Source organism: Centruroides sculpturatus, unplaced genomic scaffold (assembly GCF_000671375.1).
Source record: "Centruroides sculpturatus isolate CEXI.00-Female unplaced genomic scaffold, Cexi_2.0 scaffold1708, whole genome shotgun sequence".
Taxonomy (NCBI): domain Eukaryota; kingdom Metazoa; phylum Arthropoda; class Arachnida; order Scorpiones; family Buthidae; genus Centruroides; species Centruroides sculpturatus.
Window position 1 is genome coordinate 76,041 of NW_019385902.1, and position 24,788 is coordinate 100,828.

Below are 24,788 nucleotides of genomic sequence, written 5' to 3' on the forward strand. Positions count from 1 at the left end.
TTTTTGTTGTTTGCAGTTGTACGCAACATCAAAAACAATGGTTTTAAATTATCAGACGGAAGTTGCATCTGTTTATTTAGCTGGCGATAATATCGTAGATAATAATAAAACGGTTTATTTTTCATTTTTATAGATTTTCCTTGAAAATAGGTCATAGGGTCAATTCAATCTCAGGTAACGACAGTAATTTTCCAGTATCTTAAAGATAATTTCCGAAACTGTTTCCAATGATTCAATAGAGATAGCGCTCTTATCTATATTAAACTTTTTTTTGTTAGATTAATCATTGACTGAAATTGTTTCGTGCAATTTGTTTATACACTCTTTTCGAGTCATACGTTGCAGATAATTAAGAACCTGTGGTAATTGTTGTTACGTGGTAGAGATGTAACCGAAATTGCACGCGCATTTCTAACAAAAACGATGACGGCCCGAAACAGTTTTTATACGTAATTGATTAATACATAATTAAATTAATAAAATAATATTTAATAATGAGTTTATTGTTTAAATAAAAAAATTTTTATAATAAAAATATTTAATTTATTTAAGTCTAGGAGGAGAATCCATTACTATCTTCGGTTGCTAGGCAACTGTCAATAATAGTTTTTCAGAGCACGTGATTTTGTGCTTGGGGAGTGAAGCGAAGCCGAAACTTCCGATTATTATATTCTAAGGAAAATGGAAAACTTTTGTGGAAGTGTATTTTGGGTATGAATTATAACCATTTCTCTAAAAAGTATTTTTTTAAAATAGTTTTTTTTTATAAATTGAGTTTATTTTATTCCGCGATAAATTAAAAAAATACTATTTAATAATTTAAAATTTAAAAAATAATATGTAAGAAAAGCTTTAAAAATTATTCAATTAATTGTAGATAAAATATAAAATTCGAGATTTTATTATTTGATAAATATGAAATTTAATACTGATAAACTGTAAAAATATATAAGATTAAAAGCACGAGCACGAGCTTTTCGGCGCAAAACTTCTCAGGGCATCAATTTGCAACTAGGATATAACATTAGAAGCTGCAAACAGAAATTATATATATATATATATAAATTTAATTACAATAATGATCCGTTACGAAAAATGATATATCACTATATATAATATTTTTCTATAAAAATAAATTGATGAATTTGGGACCAAAGGAGACAGAAATCCACTTGAACATACTGGAATTAATTTAAAAAAATTAAATATATTAAGATTAAATGAATAATTATATAAATGAAAAAAATAAAATCAAAATAAAACTGTCCTAAAAATGTAACTTTAAAAAGTATATTCTATACATTTATTTATTATTTTATAATATAAAGATAATTCCAGCTTATTTTGAATTTAATTTTTAATGGTTTCATGCTATTTAATTAAATAGTTGTTTAATTTTATAAACTGTTCTGAAGATGTCTTTTTATTTTAGGATGTTAATGTTTCTTGGAATACCCAGACTCCAGATTTTACTCTGTGTTTCCAAAATACAGTGCTTACCTGGATTCCCTGTGTATTCTTATGGTTATTCACGCCATTAGAATGTTATGTGTTGTTTCGTAAACAGCGTAAACCTATTCCATGGACCATACTGACTATTTCAAAAACGGTAAAGTTTAAATAATTTATTTAGTTAATAATTGGAAAGATATAAAATTATTATTAATATTTATTTATGTTTTTATAGATATTACAAGTTGCATTACTAATATTAACTCTCGCAGAAATTGTTATTAATGTAAAATTTTTAACAGAACCTATTCAAGTTTATCCAGTACACTACTGTACACCTTTAATAAAATTGTTCAGTTTTGTAAGTATATATAAAAAGAATATAATGTGTATAATATTTGAATTAGATTTTAAATTTTCTAAAAAGTTTTTTAAATTATTATTATTTTTATTATTTGTTAAATATGATTTATAAAATTAAAATGCTATTTTAAAGCTTTTATTATAAATGTAAAATATTTTATAGATCATCTATTTTATTAATTTCACATTAATAAATTTCATGCTCATATATTGGATTACATAACAAATTTGTTCAGCTTTCTGGGAAATAAATTTGTAACTAGGTTTAAAACTAATCAGTTTTATAAATAAATAACACTTTCACCATTTACATTTTAACTTTTTTTTTTATAAATTAGTTAAAGGAAGTCTTACAAATTTTTATAAGAAATAACTTATCATTGGTCAAATGAGCTTATTTCATAGTCAAACTGTAATACAGTAATTATTAATTTACAAAGGCAATTATAATGCATTTTCATTCAAAACATCTTACAAAACTTGTAATTTAGTCATTCTGATAGAACCATTGTTTTATTTTTTAATTCAATGATTTGCTAAAAAAGAAAAAGAATATTTTAAAAAATTCATGAATGAAAAGTTAATGATTGTTGAAGGAACTGTTAATGTAAAATATCTTGTAGACCATCAAAGAAAAAATATTGTTGGCATAAAAGACATTCTAAATTGAGTTGTTGTTAAACTAGAATTGGTAAAATAAATATTTATTTAAATTAAATATTGCAACTCTCACAATTTCATCCACTTTCAAAACATGCTGTACACAAAGATTTAACTAAGTTAATAGCTCAGTAAGTTTTTCTGTTTTTATTGCATGTATTTATTGTTTTGTTATATCTTTATTTAATTAGGATTTTAACTTTTATATATGGGTTTGACATCACTCTTATTATTATTATTTGATGATTTTACTACATTATAGTATTGTCAATAAATAAAGGAAGAAAGTGAAAAGCAAAGACACTCTGCATCTACAATAAAACATTTTGTCACCAAGACATGTCAAAGTCATTATGTTTACTTAGAGAAGCCTAAATATTTTGCCAAAAAACTCTACAGTTTAATCTTGATAATTGGAATTATTGTGTTGACATGATTTTGTAGTTGCATCATTAATGAATAGCATGGTACATTCAAATTTTTTCTATCCAAAAGTTAGATCTTAAATTCATAAAAGAATTTTAATACTGTATATTTTTCTCCATATTATATTAAGCAAGATGATATTTATGAATGGTGTAAAGTCCAGAAATGGAAAAACATCTTAGGACAGAGACCATTCAGCTCATCAATAATTTGGAGAGATAAGTTATGCTATTGCATGTCTTTAAATAAATATCAAAAGAAGTGATGTTTAAATGATTTATCTATATAAAAAGTAAAAAAGTTTATATATAGGCCTATATATATTATATATTGTTTGATTTTATTAGGAATAATAATTAATTCAAAACTAAGTTAATAATGATTATGGATTTTAGATCTGAACTGATGTGATAAAACTTTATAGATGCAAGGGAGGAAAAGAAACAAAACTTATTATTTTTCAATATAGCCCACAAATCTCCCTCCCAAAACAAAAACAAAATTATTTGAATGTATAAAAATATTCACTCATTTATTTATTAATTTGGTAGTTTGTAAAAAGTAATCCTTATATAACATTAATATGAATATGCAAATTAATTAATGAGCAGGCAGTATTCAGTTAGCAAATTTAACAGCATAAAAACATATTTACATCACATATTTATCATTTATTAAGAATTCAATAATGCTAGGTCTAAGAAAACAATGAAAAAGTAAAAAAATAAATAACCTCTTTAAGAACAGACAAGCACAGAAAATATAAACACAAATGTAATTGAAAAGTGCTTTATTAGCAAAGTGCTGTAAAGTGAAGTGCATTTTAAAATGAAGTATAACTGTAAGTTGATTTTATTTTACTACAAAAATTTATAACAAGTATCTTGTAAAAGTAAGCATTCATGACAGAATATTTTTCAGGGTAGCTTATTAAAAGGTTAGTGCAATTGTGAGCAAAACCATAGCTAATTTATGGAGTCAAATATTTGTGATAATTAGACAGCGGACATATAGGCTTTTAAAAGTGGCGTTTTAGGCGCTTAAAATAAGCTCTTAAATTGCGTCGTTTAGGTTTTATTAACAAAAAATAGGCGTTTAAAATTTGCACAATGAACAATTAACGTACTTATCAGGATGATGAATTTTTTATTTAACATATGTATTCCAAACAAAAATGCACGTATTCAGAATGATGCAAACACAAAGTAGACAAACAATTATCTTTACATTTTTTATTTGCTCTGTTTCCCATAGTTAGCTTCATAATATATTTCAAGCACTTTTTTCAAATTTTCAATAGAAAAGTTGCAACGTTTGTCACTGAGAATTAATTTATATGCAGAGAAAGAGCATATAATCCATTATCTTCAGTAGATGTGTTCCACATCTACTGAAGATAACGGATTATATTTCAACCTTGGAAGAAGATGAACTGGGAATTCACTTTTGCTCTTCTTTCTTGCAAAAATATCAGCCACAATAAACAAGCACTTTAATCCAAGTCTCTTTTGAAGCACTGCTTTCAACTCTTTCTTCACTTTTTTTGCAGTAGTGCCTGGTGCATCACAAAGTTTCTGGTTTGCTCTGTTGAGAAGATCAATTTGTTCGTATATAGGTTTCCCACTACTTTCAAGTGCAGTAATAGATGAATTCAATGAATGTGAAATAACACTCGATGTACATCAACCTGTTCTGAACATAAATGTCGTTCAAAATTTTCTTGGCTTTAGTTACGCAAACTGCATTGTCCGTTAAAGTGTCCAGAAGTTTTTTGATATCGAAGAAATGTTCACTGTAGTAGTTAGTACAAAATCTTAGCCATGTATATGCTAAGGGGAAAATAGGCATTTGCCAAAATCCGCTGTCTAAAAATGACAAATAAGGCATCTCTGACGCTATATTTATTTTAAAATATTTCATATAGTTTTAATTTTATTACTATAAAATTGCATCAGGGGTGTAATTTATTTATGTTATTATTGCATTCTAATTTTTTCTGCTTGGGATATGCATCCACTGGGAATTAAATATAAGTAATCAATAATAATAAAAATTTGAATTTGTCTGATTGCATTTTCAGGAAAAAAATAAAACTTAAGAAGTTTAATATAAGAATTAAATTAAACCTTTGCGGAAAATAAAACGAAAAATGAATAAAAACTTTTTAAAAATATGAAAACAGACCAAACTTTGTGTTTTAGGCAAAAATAGGCAGCAACGTCAAAATAAGCATTTTTAGGCATTATAAAATACCATTGTTTCGGTCTAAATGTTCATGAGAAGTGTTCGTACGAAATCTTAGCCAAGTATATGCCAAGGAAAAAAATAGGCATTTGCCTAAAATCCGCTGTCTAGTGATAATATATATTTTTGAATTGATTTGCATCTCATTGTTAGATCAAATTCTGTAATAGCAAAGCTATTAGTATACAACAAAAATGATTCTAACAAATTAAATATCTTTTAATTTGGCTGCAATTTGAATAACTGTAGACCTATAAATACCATCACCTGTCTGTTGTCTGTCTGTCTATCCTTCCTTAATCTCAAGAACGGTGGTAGATAGATAAAAGTTAAGACCAGATATCAAAAGCTTAGGGTTAGGAAGCCCTGATTAACTATATATGAACTTCCACTTTGGGCTGAAAGTCATGTTATTTCAATTCAAAAATTTTTTCTTGAACAGAGTTAAATATATGACTGGCATGATTTCAATGTTAACAGAAAAAGTTTGATATACAGGGGCAAGACACTACTAAACTTAAGCATTGTGACAATGTCACAATAAATAATTGCTTGTTCCATATTAATAACTTTATTTTTAGAGATTTTGATCTCATAATGAGATGTAAATCATGTGGGAAAATGTTTTATCACAAATAAATGTTTGACTCCTTGAACTTGATTAGTTATGATTGTTTTTTACATAAAAGAAATAGATGGTATCAGTAGTTATGACAGAGTTGATTAATGCAATGAAAGCTATATGTCATTAAGTTGCATATAGGGTAAATATTGGTAAATTTGTGATAAAATTAATTATTCTTTAATTACTGGACATATAGTTTGTAAATGGAAATGTTAATTAAACTGTCAAAGGGATCATACTTTGAAGATAACAGCATTGCTTTTTGGCATTATGAATATATTTATATTCTAATTTTCTATGGGTATATTTCTTATGTTGTGTACAGGTGGTTATTTGGAGATATCTTCGGTAAGTTCATGATAATACATTGCTAATTTCATTAGAGGATACTTTAGCCTATATATTGTTAATTGGATTAATTTTTATTGTAGTACATGTAATTTTTTCTCTTATACTTTTTATCTGCAAACATACATACATGTGCATGTATACACAAAATGACTTCAATCTTCATCTGAATTGCTAGCACATCCACCACACGTACACACGTCTTCCCCTTCTTCATATGAAGAAGGGAAATGCCAGGCATCATGCCTGGCATTTCTTGTGGTACCAAACCAAACAGAAACTACATTGCATTCATTATGTCTCAATCGTAATTTCTAACATGTTTATTAAAATTGTGAACATGCACTCTTTAGATGCTTTGTATATTAACATTTTCCATCCTTATGGATTTAAAAAGACTATTTTTTTTATGTTGATGATGATTTGATGATATTTTGAGTAGTAATTTCGTGATATATTAATTATTTGATCATGTCTCCTTTTGGACCTAAAAAGTATGACAGATAGGATATGTTCAATTAACATATGTATAAGTTACACATATTATTATTTTACTTCTCTAATCAACAATAATTAATTATTGGATAGTCCTTGTATGATGTGTCCAGAATTTCACTGCAAAAGCTAAGGAAATTTAAACGCACAATACAGTAAAAAAAAATAATAATTGCATGTTCAAATATAACTCTAGTTCTTAATTTATTGAAATATTAAAGAAAAATTTACTTACCATCAATACTTTTTTGTAAATTTAAGATAAAACTAGCCTTCTTCAACACTTCTACAAATTTCTTACAATAGGAATCTTTCTGCTAACAGTTATAAATAACAGTTTACTTGAACAAAGAAAATTTTAAAATTTAATATATTTAATTAATGCTATCTGCAAGTAAAATTCCAAATTTCTTCTTACATTACTTATTTGATGAATATGAATTTAAAAAGTATCATGAAATTACCAATATCACAGAATTACCAATGTTTACTCTAACTTATTTCTATTGCATTTTATATGGTCAAACATTGATACAGCATTCTCTTAAACAGTGCCACCCTAGTAATGTGCTTATGAGTACTTATGAAAGATCTCCATAAGTATTGAATAAAGAATCTTTTGATATAAATTTCACACTTTTCTATTAATACAATGCTGATATGGAAGAGGGGAGAAATGGTTTTGATGATTTTGGCTGACTGTCAATCTATCTCAGTACTGGGAAGTTGTGTGAAGTTCATAGAATATATCTTTTATGAATAATGTCCTCTTAATTAATGAATCTTTTAAATGGCTTGTTAGGAGACTAGCAATACTTAATTTTGAATAAACATTTTGGTGATATATATGGGGTGTTTTGAAAAATTCATGAACAGATAACAGAATTTGCACTGTAATCACAGTGTTGTTTTCATCACTGACAGAAGGCATTTTCGCATCAGAAGATTTTTTTGCAAACCTCAACTATACAGTTTATAAGAAAGATATTTTATAATAGCATTATAGTATCATTGGACCAAATACTTTAGTTTTAGAGGCAATTATACTGGAAAAAAATGATTTCAGAACAATTTGTTTGTTTCTACATCAGGCCACAAACTCTTCAAACTGCCCACATAACAGTATATTATTGGCATTAATGAAATTAAAATATTACTAGCTCTTTAAAAATAACCTGAAATTTTTTAATATTGTAATTATTAGTTTTCTGAAACCGTGTTTTACTATTTATTGAGTGTTGAACACAAGATTGTGTTATTAATTAAACACTTGGTTTTTTTCCATCTTTATTCAGTTGATACGGGTACTTCTACACATTTCAGGCACTTAGCCCCTCATCAGTCAACTAAACAAGAAATAACACATACAGTATTCGAAATATCACATTTTGCAAAAAGTAAATTTTACAAATTTAATCCAAACATATGTATATTTTTTTAAAAACATACCATTAAACACGCAATGTATACAATGACACTTATACACCACAAGTTTGCATTCTTCCAACTAGAAGGATAAGTTGACTGCATCAACTTTATAAAATCCACATACATCTAATGAAACAATAAAACAATATATAAATACAAGCTTATACTGGTATGAAACAAAGACGTACTAAGTCTGATCTAGTCTGAATCTTGTGTTCAACACTCAATTGTAATTATTACATAGGACCATTTATTAATTAGACGTACAATTTTTAAGCCACTTTTAACAGTCTCCCTTCCTGTTCTCCAATATCCTGTTCTATATACAATAGTTCATAGACACTCCTAACATTGATGAAATGACTTTAAAAACTTCTGCAAATATTTTCTAATAGTTTATTCACATGACTAGTGCATGTGACTTATAAGAATAAATTTGCATGCTATTAATGCCACTAAAAAATGTTCATTAGACAATGCTTCAATTCCATTCCTCTCCGTTATGTACAGTGATGTATGTACTTTTCATTACCTCCCTCCCAGTTAAACTGTACTGTACAGTACATATAATTAATAGATGGCTCCACATAGATAATTATAAAAATTATTTCACTTTATTTATTATCACAAAGTTTATTATATAAATTAATCAAATACTATATCATTGGTAAAAATAAATTTTGTTATATTAAAATATTAATTTAAAATAAGCAATTAAAAAATATTCATTTCAAAATATCATTAGTGAGATGATATTAACTTTTATTTTATCTTAAAATTTTCAAATAGAAATTTTATATTTTATATTTATTTAATAAATTAGAAGATTGCCACTCTGTCATAATCCATTTTGCATTTGTGATTTGTCAAAGATTTGAAATGCTTCCAAACTTTCAAAAATATATTTTTATAATCTCTCTAACTCATTATTTAAAATTTTAATACAAATTTTTCATTTCAAATCTCACATTATATAATTCTCTTCATAGTTTAGAAATAAAGCATATATTTCTAGTATTTATTCCTATTTTAATATTTATAAGCTCAAATGACAGATGTTTTTTTATGGCATTGATAATTATTCTGTGATAATGCTAATGAATCAGCATAAATTTTCACTGTGATAATTGTTATTGGCAATGCAATAATTCAGTTTGTGTGTAGATTAAAATTGTCAGGATATATCAATGTCATTATCAACTCAATTATCAGTGATAAGACAATATGTTTAATAGAATCTCAGTGAGCTTTCTAATTGAAAACTGTGGTGTCCATAAAATTTATAGCAAATTACATATAGCTATTGGAAAGATTTATGTTTAAATTTATTTACAGAAAATGAATGATTTATATTGTATTATTATAATATAATCAATATATGTAATATTACATAAAAATGACTTATCATTCTTAGTTGAATTGGATTGTTGTTTTAGTAATATATTAATAAGAATGAATCAGTATAACAAAATTCAAAATTAAATAAAAATGAAATATCAATTTACAAGATAATGACAAAAATGTAACTGAAAGTTTTCAAACATTACAATTGTTAAGAACTGTAGTAAGATCCATTACACAAGTTTTAACAATTATTTCCAAGACTTTTCATTCTAAATATAAAAAAACAAAATATAATAGCAAGATTCTATGTGATAGTTGGTCAATCTGACTGATTTCCCATATAAACTCATTCACATAAATGTATTTTACCAAATTCCTCAAACAAATACAATTAATTGCTTTCTTAGAGATCAAGATGTAAAAAATATTCATTAAACTTTGAACTATAATGAAAACTTTTAGCCCATTTCAGAGATAGTCTTCAGGGTGCAAACTATGGTTGTTGTTTGTAGTAACAAGATAAGAAGCAAAAATTAAATTTTGTTGCAGAAATATGACTAAGATTTAAAAAATGAAAAACAAAAATAATAATAATCTTTATATTGAACATTGCTTTTAGTCCATTTGATTATTACTAATTTTAACTAAACTAGACTTTTCACACTTGTTGCACTTATCTCCACTGCTGGATTTAATATTACATTATGGATGCATGTTTGAAGCATTAATTGTAAAAGTTTATAAAAATTGCAAACAATAGCAAAAAATGCTATTACTCCAATGTTATCAACTTCAGTGACATCTCACGAGCAGTGATGGGATGTCAGAATTCACATGAAGATGAAATAATGACAACACACAATAGAAATAAATCCACATTAATTATTTATTAAAAATTTATCATTTTTTACTGGCTAAAGACTAACTTCAACACCATCTCATGACTGGCAAGAGGGCTTTAGAATTCAAATGGAATTTAAATTTTAGATGTATGTCAAAGTGTTCATAAGTCTGAAAGTTTGTAAGTAGGGGAGCTCCTGTACTTATCTTTTAATATTAAAATCTTAATACTGTCAATAAGTTCCACTCAATTTATAATTTATGTCTATATCAATAGGTTCAAACTCATTCCATAAAAAGCAGTAATATTTAAAACAATTTTTTAGAGCTATTTAATGTGATAATTGAAATTCATAATGACTTTTACAAAATTGTAAATTTTAAAAAATGTTCTAATTTCATAGCCGTGATATTTAAAATCAATTTGCAGATTAAAGTAATAGTTTCCCAGAAAGTCTACTAATTTTTTCTCCAAACATTTAGTTATCCATTATAGTCTTAATTTGAGTGCAAGTGTCAATGAAAGTTTACAAAAGAAAATATAAATATAAAAAATAATCTAATGATATCACTTATCATTTTGAAGTTATTATTTTGCTGATTTTGATTGTCTAATAATTTATAAAAAATTAATGTTTTTGTTTTGATTTCAGCAATATTGAGAACTTGATATTTTAATCATGAATTATTAATGAATAACAATAAAAAAGTTTTTCCATGATGAAAACTATTTATTGTTTTATGGGTATTTATTTTTTAATAAAAAAAATTAATAAATTTTATATAAGATGTCTTGATTTAAATTACTAAAAATTTAGTGGTTTAATTATAATTTTTTTAATTAAAAATTTTTATTTATAAAATTGGTCCTGTAAAAATTGTATATCACTCTTGAAACTAATTCAATTAAAAGAAATAAATAAATAAAATAAAATTATGATAAGTATTTACTTATTTTCATAATTCCGTTGATTTCTATTTTTAAGATGCTATATTCAGTGCCATAACTAGGCAGGTGCAACAGGTGTACCCGCATAGGGCCCACTTGGAAGGAGGCCCAAAATGTATGTGTTTGTTTTATTATTTTCCCAAACCTAATTAATTAAGGTTCCTAAATGCAAATTCTTGCACACGGCACAGGAATGGCTAGATACGGCACTGGCTATATTACTCAGTTGGAATACTAGATATTGTGTTCAGTATTTCTATAAGAAATTTGTTCTGATAAGTTAGATAATGAATAAGGGCTATTATGTATAGTGGAACCTCGTTTAATGAGCATAATTTGTTCCAGAATCTTACTCATAATGCAAAACACTTGTTAAGTGAAACAATTTTTCCCATAGAACCCGCTTAATGTAAAATACGATAATGTGTTCTATGCCGAAAAAATTTTTAAATATTTTATATATAATGTTTATTCAAAGAAAATTACACAATAAACATTTTTAAGGAGCATGAATTATCTTCATCTTTTCTTCTAGCGTGGAATGAACAAACCTGAAATGCAAATTTGATTTGTAGAAAACAAAAAAAATCACAGATATTGTGTGATGAAGACACCAAACGATATGCCAAAGTCTTGGGCATATCGTTTGGCATCTTCATCATATATAAAGGCTATAATTAAATATTAGAAATTAATTACTTTGATTAGAGGTAGGCAGTTATGCTGCCATATCGTATTAAATTTAATATAATTATAAATAATTAATTTTTAATTTAGACAATTCTAAAATTTAATTTGGAATTGGTCATTAAATTTAGTACAAGATGACATGTTTATTATATAACGGGCTCTGATTGTTGATGTTTATATGTAATATGTATGAACACAAGTTTGGAAAAATGTGTGATCACGAGTGACACTAAGATGCTATCAGAACAAATGCTAAACACAGACTGATGGAGCATGCACATAATCCGGGATTTCCCCTCTCCTTGTCACTTGTTAAGCAAGTCAAGTTTTTGTTTTTGTTTTACAATTTGTTTTGCTTGTTATGTGAAATACTCATTATAAGAGATACTCATTAAGCGAGGTTCCACTGTATAACTCCTTAATTGTTTGGTTAAACAAATTCATTAAATAAATCTTAGATTTAGGAAGAAAAAGTTAATTTTGATACACAACAATGTGTGATCTTGTTTTGCAATGATAATTGAGATTTGACAAATATAGAATTGCAAAACTAAATTTTTGGTATGTTCATAATGTCAGACAAGTTAAACGAGAATGACATCATTGTTAGTCTTACTTTTGTTGAACATTTTGACTGATTTGTTTACATGATTTACATGAAATGACCTGTTCCTAAAATTGAAATTGTGAATGTTGCTAGTGAAGTCTTATCTCAGATTGCTTTATGTGAACAATTATTTTTATCATTTTACCTTTTAATCCACAATTCATGCACTAAAGTGAATTTAGAAACATCAATATTACCAGAAGCCATTTTATTCACAATGCAATCTTTTTCCTTTATGAATTTTGTTAAAGGTTTATTTGAAATGTCATCAATATTGAGCATGCACATTGAGCAAAATTAGTATTTTATGACTGACTTATTAGTAATTTGTTTAGATTATTCAGTTTTACAAATGTACTCTCTGCCTTCTCTTTCCTTGATTTATTTTCTGTAGAATGTTTTTCTTAATACCCAATGTCAAATTGGAAGTTATTTGAATGTTTAGATGATATACATCTAAACAATAAATGACAAAGGAATTTAATGAAAGAAAATAAAGAATTAAATTTATATTAATTTAAAAAATACTTTTAATAATTCTACAGATAAATACCTAAATAAGGAGTTTCTCAAAAAGATTTTATCAAAACAACATTAAATGTTTTTCATTATAGTATATTATTTCCTCTAAATTTCAAGTTCTGGAATTCATTTGCCAAAACTTGTATTTTGTCCAAAAGCTTAAAGAATGTTGTTATTGCATGTTTTATGATAGATCATTGATTATAATTAATGCACACATAAAATCATTTATAAAAATATTGATAATTTTATAGATTTTAATATAAGAATTGTAAATACTTTAATAAAGTACAGTCTTTACAGTTGTATACAGTTTTTGACAATTATTATTATTATTTTTTGTAAAATTGTTAAATATTAATTAATTTATTATTATTATTGTTTGTAAATTTTGCATTTGTATATAGACCCTTATATATATCTTTTCTTTTAAATATAGATATTAGTTCTAATTTTGACCACTTCAGGAAGAAAGAATGGTCGACAGTCATCTGAAATGCTATTCATTTTTTGGTTATTGTTAACCCTTTCACAGATAATAATATATCGTTCAGTTTTATTGAGAATATATAATGAGGTTGTAAAATATTCAAGTTTTATATTATAATTTTATAGTAAAACTCATTTTTTAATTTGTTAAGTTTTTTCCAGAAATATTCCTACGAAATTTCAGAATATTCTCTTACATTTGCTGTAATTTATTTAGTTCTTTATATTGGTGAATTGTTTTTATCATGTTTTGCTGATGTCAAACCTGAATATTATAAAGTATATGATGTATCTAAGGTTAGTTGAATATTATGAAAATTGATAGTTTAATTTTTAAAAAAATTGAATTTTAATTTTTACATAAAAAAAATAATAAATCAATATTTTTTAATTAGAATAATTGTCCTGAAAAATATGCTTCATTTTTATCTAAAGTAACATTTTGGTGGTTTAATGGGTATGTATATAATATTTTGAGATAAAATATGTGTTCTTTTTATTTACGTATTTTCTTGTTTATTTATATGTGAGGCATATAGTTTCAAAAATGGATAAGCCCATTTTTGAATGGGCTTATCCATTTAAATGGGCTCATCCTTTAAAAAAAAATTAGCTAAGCACCTGATCTTTTGTATTTTTCTGCTCTTTTCAGCCATTATTGTTATAAATTTCTAAACTAGCCATAAAACAGAAAGAAGAAATAAAAGGAAGATGAAAATTGAAATTAGTTTTAAAATCCCTTTGTTTCAGATCCAGAAAAAATGGAGTTGGCCACTTTTGAAACTATGTCTCAAATATATATATAATGTTAATATAATAAAAATGTTTTATCATAATAAAATATATATACATGGTTCAAAGGAAAATCTGTTCACTCCTATAACTTTTAACTTGTTATAGCACCATGGACATGGGTGCCAGTACATTGGGCACTTGAGGCATGTGCTCGCTCCCCTTTGTTGTTGGGTTGTCCTTTTCTTAATCTTCAAGGGCATTACTCTAAGGTTTCATTTTATTTTTAAATTAGTTACTTATTTTTATTACAGAAAACATTTTTTACTGATGATAAAATTAAAATAAAACAAGCAATTATTTATTGTGACATTGTCACAATGCTGGGATACAATTTTTAATCATATTTTTAATTTATTTAATTTAAAATTTATGCTCTCCACCTCAAATTAGTAGTGTCTTGCCCCTGTACGTCATACTTTTCCTGCTAGCAATAGAGTCGTGCTGGTCTATCTAACTCCTTTCAGGGAAAACTTTTTAATTGAAATAATGTGACTTCTGGTCTAGGCCAGAAATTCATATATATATATATGAATTTCTGGCCTCAATTAACTATATATATAGTTAATTGGGGTCTTTCCTGCCCCTAATCTTTCCCTATCTTTCTTGGCTTTTATCTATCTAACTCTGTTTTTGAATTTAAGGAAGGACAGACAGGCAGAGGATGAGAGTGGAAATTTATCAGTCTAAAGTTTTTTTCAAATTGCAGCCCAAATATTTGTTATTAACTGAAAATCTGTTCTAGAGGGTTGGGTTGTTTGTTCGGTCAAGTACCAAGGTATCGCTATATCAACTGTATTTGATTAAAGTGATATATGCAGTAGCATTGAGAGTTTAATTAACTGTGTTAGTTAAGGGATACTTGTGTACTTTTGTATGTATATATATACTGTATATACATACACAAAGAAGAAGAGCATCATACATACATTAATAAAGTATATATTACTGTGATGCTTGATGCTCTTTTTTATAGTGTGTGGGCATCACTGGCCATGGAAGTAATTGGCAATATAGGAAAGTGACCACATGCAATTCATTAAACATGATTTTAGCACCCTCTAGCGGCAAAATACAGAACTAAAGAATTAACTTAGAAACTAAGATAGGCAAAATAAAAGAGCATCATTTATTTGGTACAAAATAATACTTGATTTAGCAGAAGCACTTACAGGAAAGAGCAGAAAATACTAAGAAAGTAATAAACTTTTACACACAATAATACACAGATTGTAACACAAAGTTAATGAAGCACAGGTCAACTAACTTAGCAAAGTAATCTATTGTAAACAGTGTTCAAAGTGTGCAGCAACAGTGGCAATGAATGTCTGGATTTGGAACAGAACTTCATCTTAAACAGTATATAACATTGCAGGAATTACAGAATTATAGGAAGAATGCATTCCTTTAAATCTCTTGTGGTGGAAGATTCTGCAGCATATGTATACTTGATTTTTCAGGTTTCCTCAAAAGAAGAAGTTCATTGGTATTAACCACTGTATCCAATAACACTGTTGCCAAATGTCAGAAATTGATTTTCTGCTGCTTTCTTAGTTTTTTTCCTTTTTCTTGTATTAACCACTGTATCCAATAACACAGTTGCCAAATGTCAGAAATTGATTTTCTGCTGCTTTCTTAGTTTTTTTCCTTTTTCTTGTAATTGTGTCTGTTGAACTAAGTATCATTTTGTACTAAATAAATGATGCTCTTTCATTTTGTAATTAGACTTTTTTGCCTATCTGTTAATTTTTGAGTTAATTTTCTTTAGTTCTGTATTTCACCATTAGGGATGCTAAAATTGCATTCAATGGATTGTGCATGGTTGCTTTCCTATAGATGCCAATTACTTTCATGGCATTATAACAGATGGTTTAAAGTTATAGGGGGTGAGTAGACTTTCCTTTGAACACTGTTCATAACTTTATAAAAAATAATTTTTGATATTTTCTTACATTTTGTTTAAAAGAAAATTTAACCAAAAATGTGAGTGGTAAATAACCAATAATGGATTGTGAAGTGCACGAATACTGTGGACAAAGAAACTCAACTTTTATAATATAAGTCTTTAATTCGCATACAGAATACAGGAAATATTAATCAGATGCCAGCTACAATCTCTATCCCTGAACTTATTACACTATTTTAGTAACTAACATTTAACATAAGTTATATATCGCGACAATTCTTCCTTACTTAAATTACTAGTCTACCAATAGAAAATACAAATTATATCTTACAGCTAATTATTATCTACTAAAGATGAAATATAGATTTAAGGCAAGAAAGAAAATGAAAAATAAAGATGAGAGAAAAGTTGGGTACCCAATGATTTTGGCATTTTTCACTGTGATATTTGTAAGTGGGATGAACTTCTCGATTCACGGCGAATATAAATTACTTTCCTAAGGAATTTTATTTTGCCATACACACTGGAATGAATGAAAACACCCTTCACAGTTTTCGCTATCTTCAATTTCCTTTTTCCCTCAAAAAGTCCGTTTTGTCTCCACACGGTTCCAGAAAAAAACTCCGAGAGCTCTCTTCACGTGTCCTTTTCTCTCTTGTTCTACCTCCAAGAATGACCTCGTGGTCACCATTATATCCTGAGGGTTGCACACCTTCCCATTGTTACTAAGGGGTCATTTGCTGTTATGCCGTTAAACAAAAGTCGGGAGAAAGTTCCAGAAGGAAAGACAATAGACATGAAGACAAAGGAAATATATTTAAAAATATAAACTATGACCTTACAATTATGGCATGTAGCCACAGGATAAAAACTTAGATATAAACTTTGACTGCTTGCAGGAACAAAGTCTACAGTTATAGTTTTGCCTGCCTCTATTTAAATCATAGTTTTTAATATAGCTAACATTAGTTAGGGATTGTCTATAAATAATATTCTGTGATGTTCACGCAAAATGTATGTAGACTGACAAAGGATACGTGACAAGAATATTTAGCAACAATATTTTATTTCACGTATTTGAACAAGTTCTTTATGTATTCCAACTCCAAAATCAATAATTGCAACACAGCTTCTAATAATGATTAATGGCGGGAATGACAAAAGATATACTGTTCGCAACAAATAAGTACAAATGATACCCGAAAACCTATAACTAATACTTATATGCTAGCTTAAAACTAAGGGAAGAAAGAAGATGATAGGGAGAGTAAAGAATTTGTTAGAGAGTAGATATAGTAAAGCATAAAATATCTGGAGTTTTTGCTGAACTTCACAATTTGGGTGGGATGCTAAGTTGAACTTTCTCTGAAGAGTCTCTCATCATTGTCTTCACTAAGTTTCTCCTCGAACCTAGTTGCTACACCTTTTATCATAACTGTGATAAAATCCAACTTTCTTCTCTGACTCTGTTGAATTCTGCAGTCACTACCATTTGCAACCTGGAGCACCATATTCAACGTCTGTTTATCTTGAAGTCTGGGCCAAAGAATGTTCTTCCTTTCTCTTACCGGCCCTCAGGGCCTTTTTTCTTTCATTGTTCTCCGTGGTTCCAAGAATCAGTCATCACCACCCGAGGGAAAAGATTTAGAAAAAAAGTTCTGGAAGCAAGAAGAAACAAGAAAGGAGAGGACTAAAACTATACTTAAATTAATATATACAAAATGGCATACAGCCACAGATCACATTGGTAGGGAGAGAGGGATTATTTTCAAAAACATCTTATACTAGCCTTTATGCTAAAAAATACCTTGTCTTTAGACAAGTTAAATAATAGACTGTCCATAAATTGTCCACATTTTTCTTGAAATTTTTACTCCCCCTCTCTTCTTGACCCAGTCTGTTCAAGTTTCCATAACCCCTTCCTTCCCTTGTCCAACTTGTCATAATAGAATAATACTTAAAAGTTAGTGAGGACCTTAACTGAACAAGGCTTTAATTAATGTGCTTTCTCATCACACCGGGTTGTATATATTTCAAATAAACAACTATCTACAATTAACCAGTAACCGGTGCAAAATTCTTTAAAATCGGCAAACGTTTTCGATTCCCCTCCTGGGATCTTCTTCAGGCTTACTTTTTATACCTTTTATTATAACTGGATTCTTTAATTTGAATGTTTTCAAAAATATGGAACATGCCATTTTTCAATAAAATTTCCAAATGTGGAAGGAGTCCAAGTGTTATTTCAAATATTTGAAAGGAACGTTATAAAGTAAATTTATAAAGTGGAAGGAGTCCACGTGTTATTTCAAATATTTGAAATAACATGTGGACTCCTTCCACATTCGGAAATTTTTTCGAAAAATGGCATGTTCCATATTTTTTAAAAACATTTGAATTAAAGAATCCAGTTATAACAAAAGGTATAAAAAGTTAGCCTGAATAAGATCCCAGGAGAGGAATCGAAAACGTTTGCCGATTTTAAAGAATTTCGCACTGGTTACTGGTTAATTGTAGATAGTTGTTTATTTGAAATATGAACAAGGCTTTATTTCTATAATTGACTTTAAACATGTTTGATTGTGAGTTGGTTACTATCATAAAGATTTTTCTTGGATAATATTATAATATCATTCAAGAATGATGCATTAATAATTAATAATTATAATGCAGAGAAATGGGATAAAATTTGCTTCTGTATAAGTTCTTCAGTCTTGAATAAGATTGTAGTCATCAAATCCTGGTAATAAGGCTAATAACTATGTTTGTTATTTTATTATTTGTTTTTATTAAGCTGATATTTTTTTCACAGAATGGTTTATCTTGGTTACAAAAAACCTTTAGAACTGGACGATATGTGGTCATTAAGTTCAGAAAATAGAACAAGAGATGTTTCTATGAAATTTGATGAATATTGGATCCCACTATTGGAAGAAAATATCAGGTAAATATTTTTTTAAAATTTAATTACTGTATATAAATAAATATATATATACATACATATATATATATATATATATATATATATTACTGCATGTATATAATTACATTTTAATATACCTGTATAGGAGACATTCAAGTATTACATAAGCATTTGAAAGGGAAGGGATGAAAGAAAGTCTTGATTGTTTATATGGAAAGGGAAGGATTCAATCATTGCTAATGTTAAATATTTCTAAGATTTATTTAATATATTAAAAGATATGTAAAATTGTTATAAACATTCAGATTATACTGATATTCAAAAAATTTTTAATTTATACTTGATAATATGTGGCTGTTTGCCATTTTGTATATGTATATGTGGCTGTCCGCCATTTTGTATGAATAGCTATAGTATTTATATTTAGAATTCCTTTGTTCTTTCCTTTCCTTCTTCTCCTTTCCACTAATAACCATTTCCAGTCACACTGTAAGAATGAGAACAAAATTAAGTTATACAACGAAACAAATTTTGTTCGAAAATTATTTATTGTGGATTTCCAACGTCACAATGCACAAAACGGTATACAAGATCAATACTAAGACACTATAAAATTAAAACATATAGTTCCGTTTCCGACAGTGATACACAAGAGAGCCCGATCTACAAACTAATCTTATATTCTAACTTAACACTAGTGGAAGGGAGAAATAAAAGTAGAAGAATGAAGGGAGAATATATAAATGACAGAGAATGAAATACCCAGGATTTTTGTCGGTGTGTTCGAACGATTCTTTGTTGTTGGGTGGGATGACAAACGATGAATCCGTCTGATTCGAATTGTTGTCGCCTCCTTCTGTTTTATCCTTCCTTTCCTTACTTCTTATGGCGCTATTGCCGGATGCGAACTTCTTTCTTCCTGTCCTTCCAATATCTCCGTTAGTCTTAAGCGATCTTCGAGCGTTTTCTCTCCACGTCTGTACTCCTTGCGGTACCGTCCTCGAATGCCTTTGTCTTGTCCTCCTTGTCCTCAGGGTAATTCGAACCTCTTTTGTTCCTCCGTTCCCCGGAAGTGGTCATCCCACCCAAGGGACAGGGATTAAAATAGGAAAGTTCTAGAAGGGGAGAGAATAATAGAACAAAGGATAGCAGGAAATAACTAAACTAACTTAACTTAATAAATACAACATATGGCGTACGACTACATACGTTCCCCACATAAAGGATAGTTACCATAGTGTAACTTGCGGTAATTCACTTTGTTCCCGCGCAGATTGTAATTATGACGGGAATTTGGCACATCGTTATTTCCTTCATCATCAAGCGGTAGGTTGTCATTGCCTTCGGTCCCGTTTTCCTGATCTGGTTGCTGATCCCGGTAAGAACTCACGGGTACGCGTCGGATGTAGGTCGGTACGTCGTCATTATCCTCGTCATCGTCCTCATAATCAGTAGTATCCGGAGCCTTTCTTCTCCATGTCCTCGGCTGCTTAGTAAAGTTCAACGGGGTGCAACATGGTTTTAATCGGTCAGTATGAACGACCATACGACTGTTAGGGGAGTTACCTTCGATCTCGGCGGTGACGGGTCCAAGCATCCGGACAATGCGAAAGGGGCCAACATACTTGGCGGAAAACTTCCCAAATCTCCTTCCGTTTCCCTTACGGAGTAGCCATACGCGCTGTCCGCTCCCCCATTCACTAATCTTACGGTTATTATTAATGCGGTTACGATTACGCCTATTTTTATGTCTCCCTAACTCATAGGCAACCTCACGGATGCACTTTAACCTCTCTCTCCACTCGTTATGAGACTCGTCACTCGTTACGTTAGACTCCATATCGCTTGGAAAAGCCCAGGGGAAACGGGGGTCGAAACCATATAAAAGAAAAGCAGGCGATTCTCCAGTGGAGGCGTGAGACGCATTATTGTAAGAAAAGAGGGCTGGTGGGACAAATATATCCCAATCTCTATTGTTCCCTCCAGAAATACGAGATATCACACCACAAATGGATTTATTGAACCTTTCGCATACGGAGTTGGCACAGGGACGATAGGCGGTGGTGAGATTATGTTTGATTTTTAAAGTATCACAAGCTTCCTGGAATACCCGCGAGGTAAAGTTCCCACCACGATCAGACACAACCACCTCAGGGCAGCCATAACGGCAAACGACACGTTCGAATAATGCCTCGGCAACGGTTGTTGCCGATTGATTACTCATGGGGCAGACCTCAGCGTACCTAGTATATATATCGATGATCGAAAGAAGATACCTATTTCCCCTCGGAGTGATGTTAAGGGGACCAATGATATCCATAGCGATCTTCTGAAACGGAAAGTCAGCGGTTTCCGTTTCTTGGAATGGAGCGCGGGTGCGGTGCAAGTTATGTTTTTGACATGTAACGCAGGTTTTTATATAACGCTTCACGTGAGATAGGAGGTTCCTAATATGGTAATGACGGTCTATGAGATCGTGGGTCTTCTCGGCACCTAGATGCCCAGCAAGGGGGGACGTATGGAACGTCTTTATCACCTCATCAATCATGTCCTTCCCGACACATGTACGCTTCCACTGGCGCAACCCGTAACGCCCGGGCTTAACATGAACAAGGACCCCACCCTCCAACTGATATTCAGGTTGGATACCTGTGTCATGTAATGGAGTGCTACTTTCTCTATTTACGCGATTATATTTTAACTTACTCAGGAACTCATCTCTTCCCTGAGAATCGACTATCCGCCTCCAGAAATCGTTGCTTACAGTGTTAAGATTGTAATCTTTAAGTTTGGAAGGATTTTCTATTTCCATAGGGCGTGATAATAAATCAGCCATGGGATTTTGCTTCCCTTTAACGTGAGAAATACTAAGGTCATAATCGGATAGTTCCATTGACCAACGCATCAAGCGTTTATTGTGATTTTGCATATCCTTCAAATAAATTAGAGGTTTGTGGTCCGAATAAATTCTCAGACCATGACCCAGTATAATGGGTTTGAAATGACGTAACGCGAGGACAATGGATAAGCATTCTTTTTCGATCGTTGCATAATTCAATTCAGCGCCACGGAACTTCCTACTAAAATAACCAACTGGAACAAAGTTATTGTCTCTCATTTGGCCAAGAACAGCACCGGCGCACCTATCAGAGGCATCAGTATATAAGTGAAAAGGGTCCGAAAAATTAGGGTGAGAGAGTAATGGTGGGTTTGTAAGAACTGCCTTGAACTTCTCGAAACTAGCTTGGCAATTCTGATCCCAAATAAATTTCTGTTTACTTTTAGTCAGCTCCGTCAATGGTAGGGCCATTTCAGCAAAATTTGGAATAAAATTTCTAAAAAAACCAACCATGCCCAGGAACCCTCTCACTTCCTTCACGTTCTTAGGGTGACTCAGATCACGAATAGCTTGTACATTATCAGGATCTGGAAGGACACCATCTTTATTAATAAGATGTCCTAAATAACGCACTTCACCCATTATAAATTTACTCTTGCGTGGGTGTAATCTCAGGTTAGCGCTAGACAGTGTGCTCAGGACTTTATCCAGGAGTTCGAGGTGTTCGTCAATCGTCCTAGAGAACAGGACTATATCATCCTGGAATACGAAACAGTTTATACCAATAAATTGTCCTAAAAGATTGGACATCACATATTGAAAGAACCTCCCGCTGTTCTTGGCCCCTTGGGGTAAACGGCACATTTGATATTTACCCCAGGGAGTAGAGAATGCATAAATATGTCTTATTGACGGGTCAAGGGGAATCTGGAAATATCCAGATTTTAAATCCAGGACTGAGAAATATTGACTCCCGTGAAATTTGCTTAATATCTCATCAACCCGTGCTAAAGGAAATTCTTGGGACTGGGTGACCTCATTTATGCGTCTAAGGTCCAGAGTCATACGTAATTCACCTGAGGCTTTCTCGATGATGTGAATGGGAGAATTCCAAGCGGAAGAGCTTTCCTCTATGATCCCAGCTTCTAAATATGAGGATATGAGTTTTTTAAGTTCCTTCAAATAACACTCGGGAATGCGATACTGCCGTGTGTTAATGGGTTGACGGGTTTCTACAATCGGCTTGTGTGAAAAATGCGAAGAGCCTTTTAGTTCACTAATTGACGTAGCAAAACACTTCGGGTATTTGGTGAATATACTATATAATCTATCTCTGATATGTTTCTCCAAGCTTTCCAAACCCTGTAATTCTATCGGCTCGAAAAAGGAATAGTTAAGGGTTGAAGTCGATCCCTTTCTCATAAGGGGGGAAGTGCTTAAGAGGGTCTTTTTAATTTCACCAAATAGGTTAGGAAATTCACTAAGGACATCGACACCCAAGATACCGTCATACTCGAGGTGGTCTGGGAAATACATACAAGCTATGGTGTTTGGGACAGACTTACCGCTGTATTCTATAGTCGCATGGAATGTGTATTCGCAAGTTTGTACTGTCCCGCTAATTCCTCTAATCCCAAAACTTGCTGCCTCTAGTTTAGCCCTTTCCAAAACACCGGTGGGCAATTTATCCAAAGTGGCCAGGTGGTACAGAGATTTTTCGGCCCCAGTGTCGATTAGGAACACGGTCTCAACCCCGGAGAAGTCGCCTTTAATAATAGGAAGACCTCTTTCAGATATGATTACCTCCGGAGTCAGTTTTATAACAACGTCGGGGACATGACACTGGCCCTCATCATGACCCCTTATTAGTTTAACGCATCCCTTCGTCGTTTGGGGCAACTCCTAGCAAAGTGATTGAGGTCCCCACATACGAAGCATGCCCTCCTTTGGGTCCTGATGGGCTTTTCGTGTATACTTAATAGCCGATTAACTGAGTCAGTTAATGCCTTAACTTCGGCTGCCAGGGTTTTTATCTGATCGTCTTCGGGTTTATTAGCGACGATCGATGATACCTCGTTGGGGTGGCCTGAATTATCGGATGATTGCTGGGTTACGATATTTATACCCTTCCTGTCTCCCACGTCACCACATTCCAACTCAACTTGTTCTTCAGCCTCCGCAAACTCAAAAGCTTCGTCCAGAGTTTTAGGGCTGCGTCTCATAACATTACCCTTGACCCTACCGTTTAACCCTTTTACAAATCTTTCTAATACAACATCATCACGTAGACTAGCTATATTCCTGCTGCCCTTTACAGCACGTGCTAAAAGAGTTCTTGTGCGAACTATGAAGTCCATAACAGATTCGTTGTTATTTTGTTTAATGTTCATAAGTAAATCTATGGCAGCTTTCTCTCTCGGTGACTTTCTCGTGAAACATTTTATGAGGTCGCGTTTAATGTCTTGGTATGACGACGGGTATTGTTCCAACAGGCAGAAAAAAGTAGCTAGAGGTTCCCCTTTTAGTTTTGCCTGGAGAACAGCTACTTTCACTTCATCTTGCCAACCAGCGAGCCTAGACACGTTTTCTACCGTGTGGAAGAATTGTTGAATATTGACAGAGTCACTGGAGGAATTCGAATATTGGGGAATCATCCCCAAGAATCCGGTAACAATGAGAGGGGGATTTGTCGCAATCATTTGGCCCGACATCGTCGTACTTTCAGCGCGGTCATCTCCGGATGCCATGGTCGAAATATATATAATTAATAATATAACGGAAACAAAAAAAAAGAATACAATTTGATCTTGTAGCAGTAAACGTGACTATTGTTGGAATCCTGTCGC

The 24,788-nt window shown here is 30.6% G+C and overlaps 1 protein-coding gene across 1 annotated transcript in view; it reads left to right on the top strand.

Annotated features, from left to right (window-relative positions):
• Positions 1 to 278: 278 nt before the first annotated feature.
• LOC111612492 (multidrug resistance-associated protein 1-like) overlaps positions 279 to 24,788 on the top strand; it is a 61,714-nt gene continuing 37,204 nt past the window's right edge. Inside the window, exons 1-8 of the mRNA XM_023353717.1 lie at positions 279 to 449; positions 553 to 711; positions 1,433 to 1,609; positions 1,688 to 1,813; positions 13,433 to 13,570; positions 13,645 to 13,779; positions 13,878 to 13,939; positions 18,993 to 19,124. Of these exons, the coding sequence (XP_023209485.1) occupies positions 682 to 711; positions 1,433 to 1,609; positions 1,688 to 1,813; positions 13,433 to 13,570; positions 13,645 to 13,779; positions 13,878 to 13,939; positions 18,993 to 19,124 (800 nt within the window). The 5' untranslated portion in view covers positions 279 to 449; positions 553 to 681. The remainder of the gene's footprint in view (positions 450 to 552; positions 712 to 1,432; positions 1,610 to 1,687; positions 1,814 to 13,432; positions 13,571 to 13,644; positions 13,780 to 13,877; positions 13,940 to 18,992; positions 19,125 to 24,788) is intronic.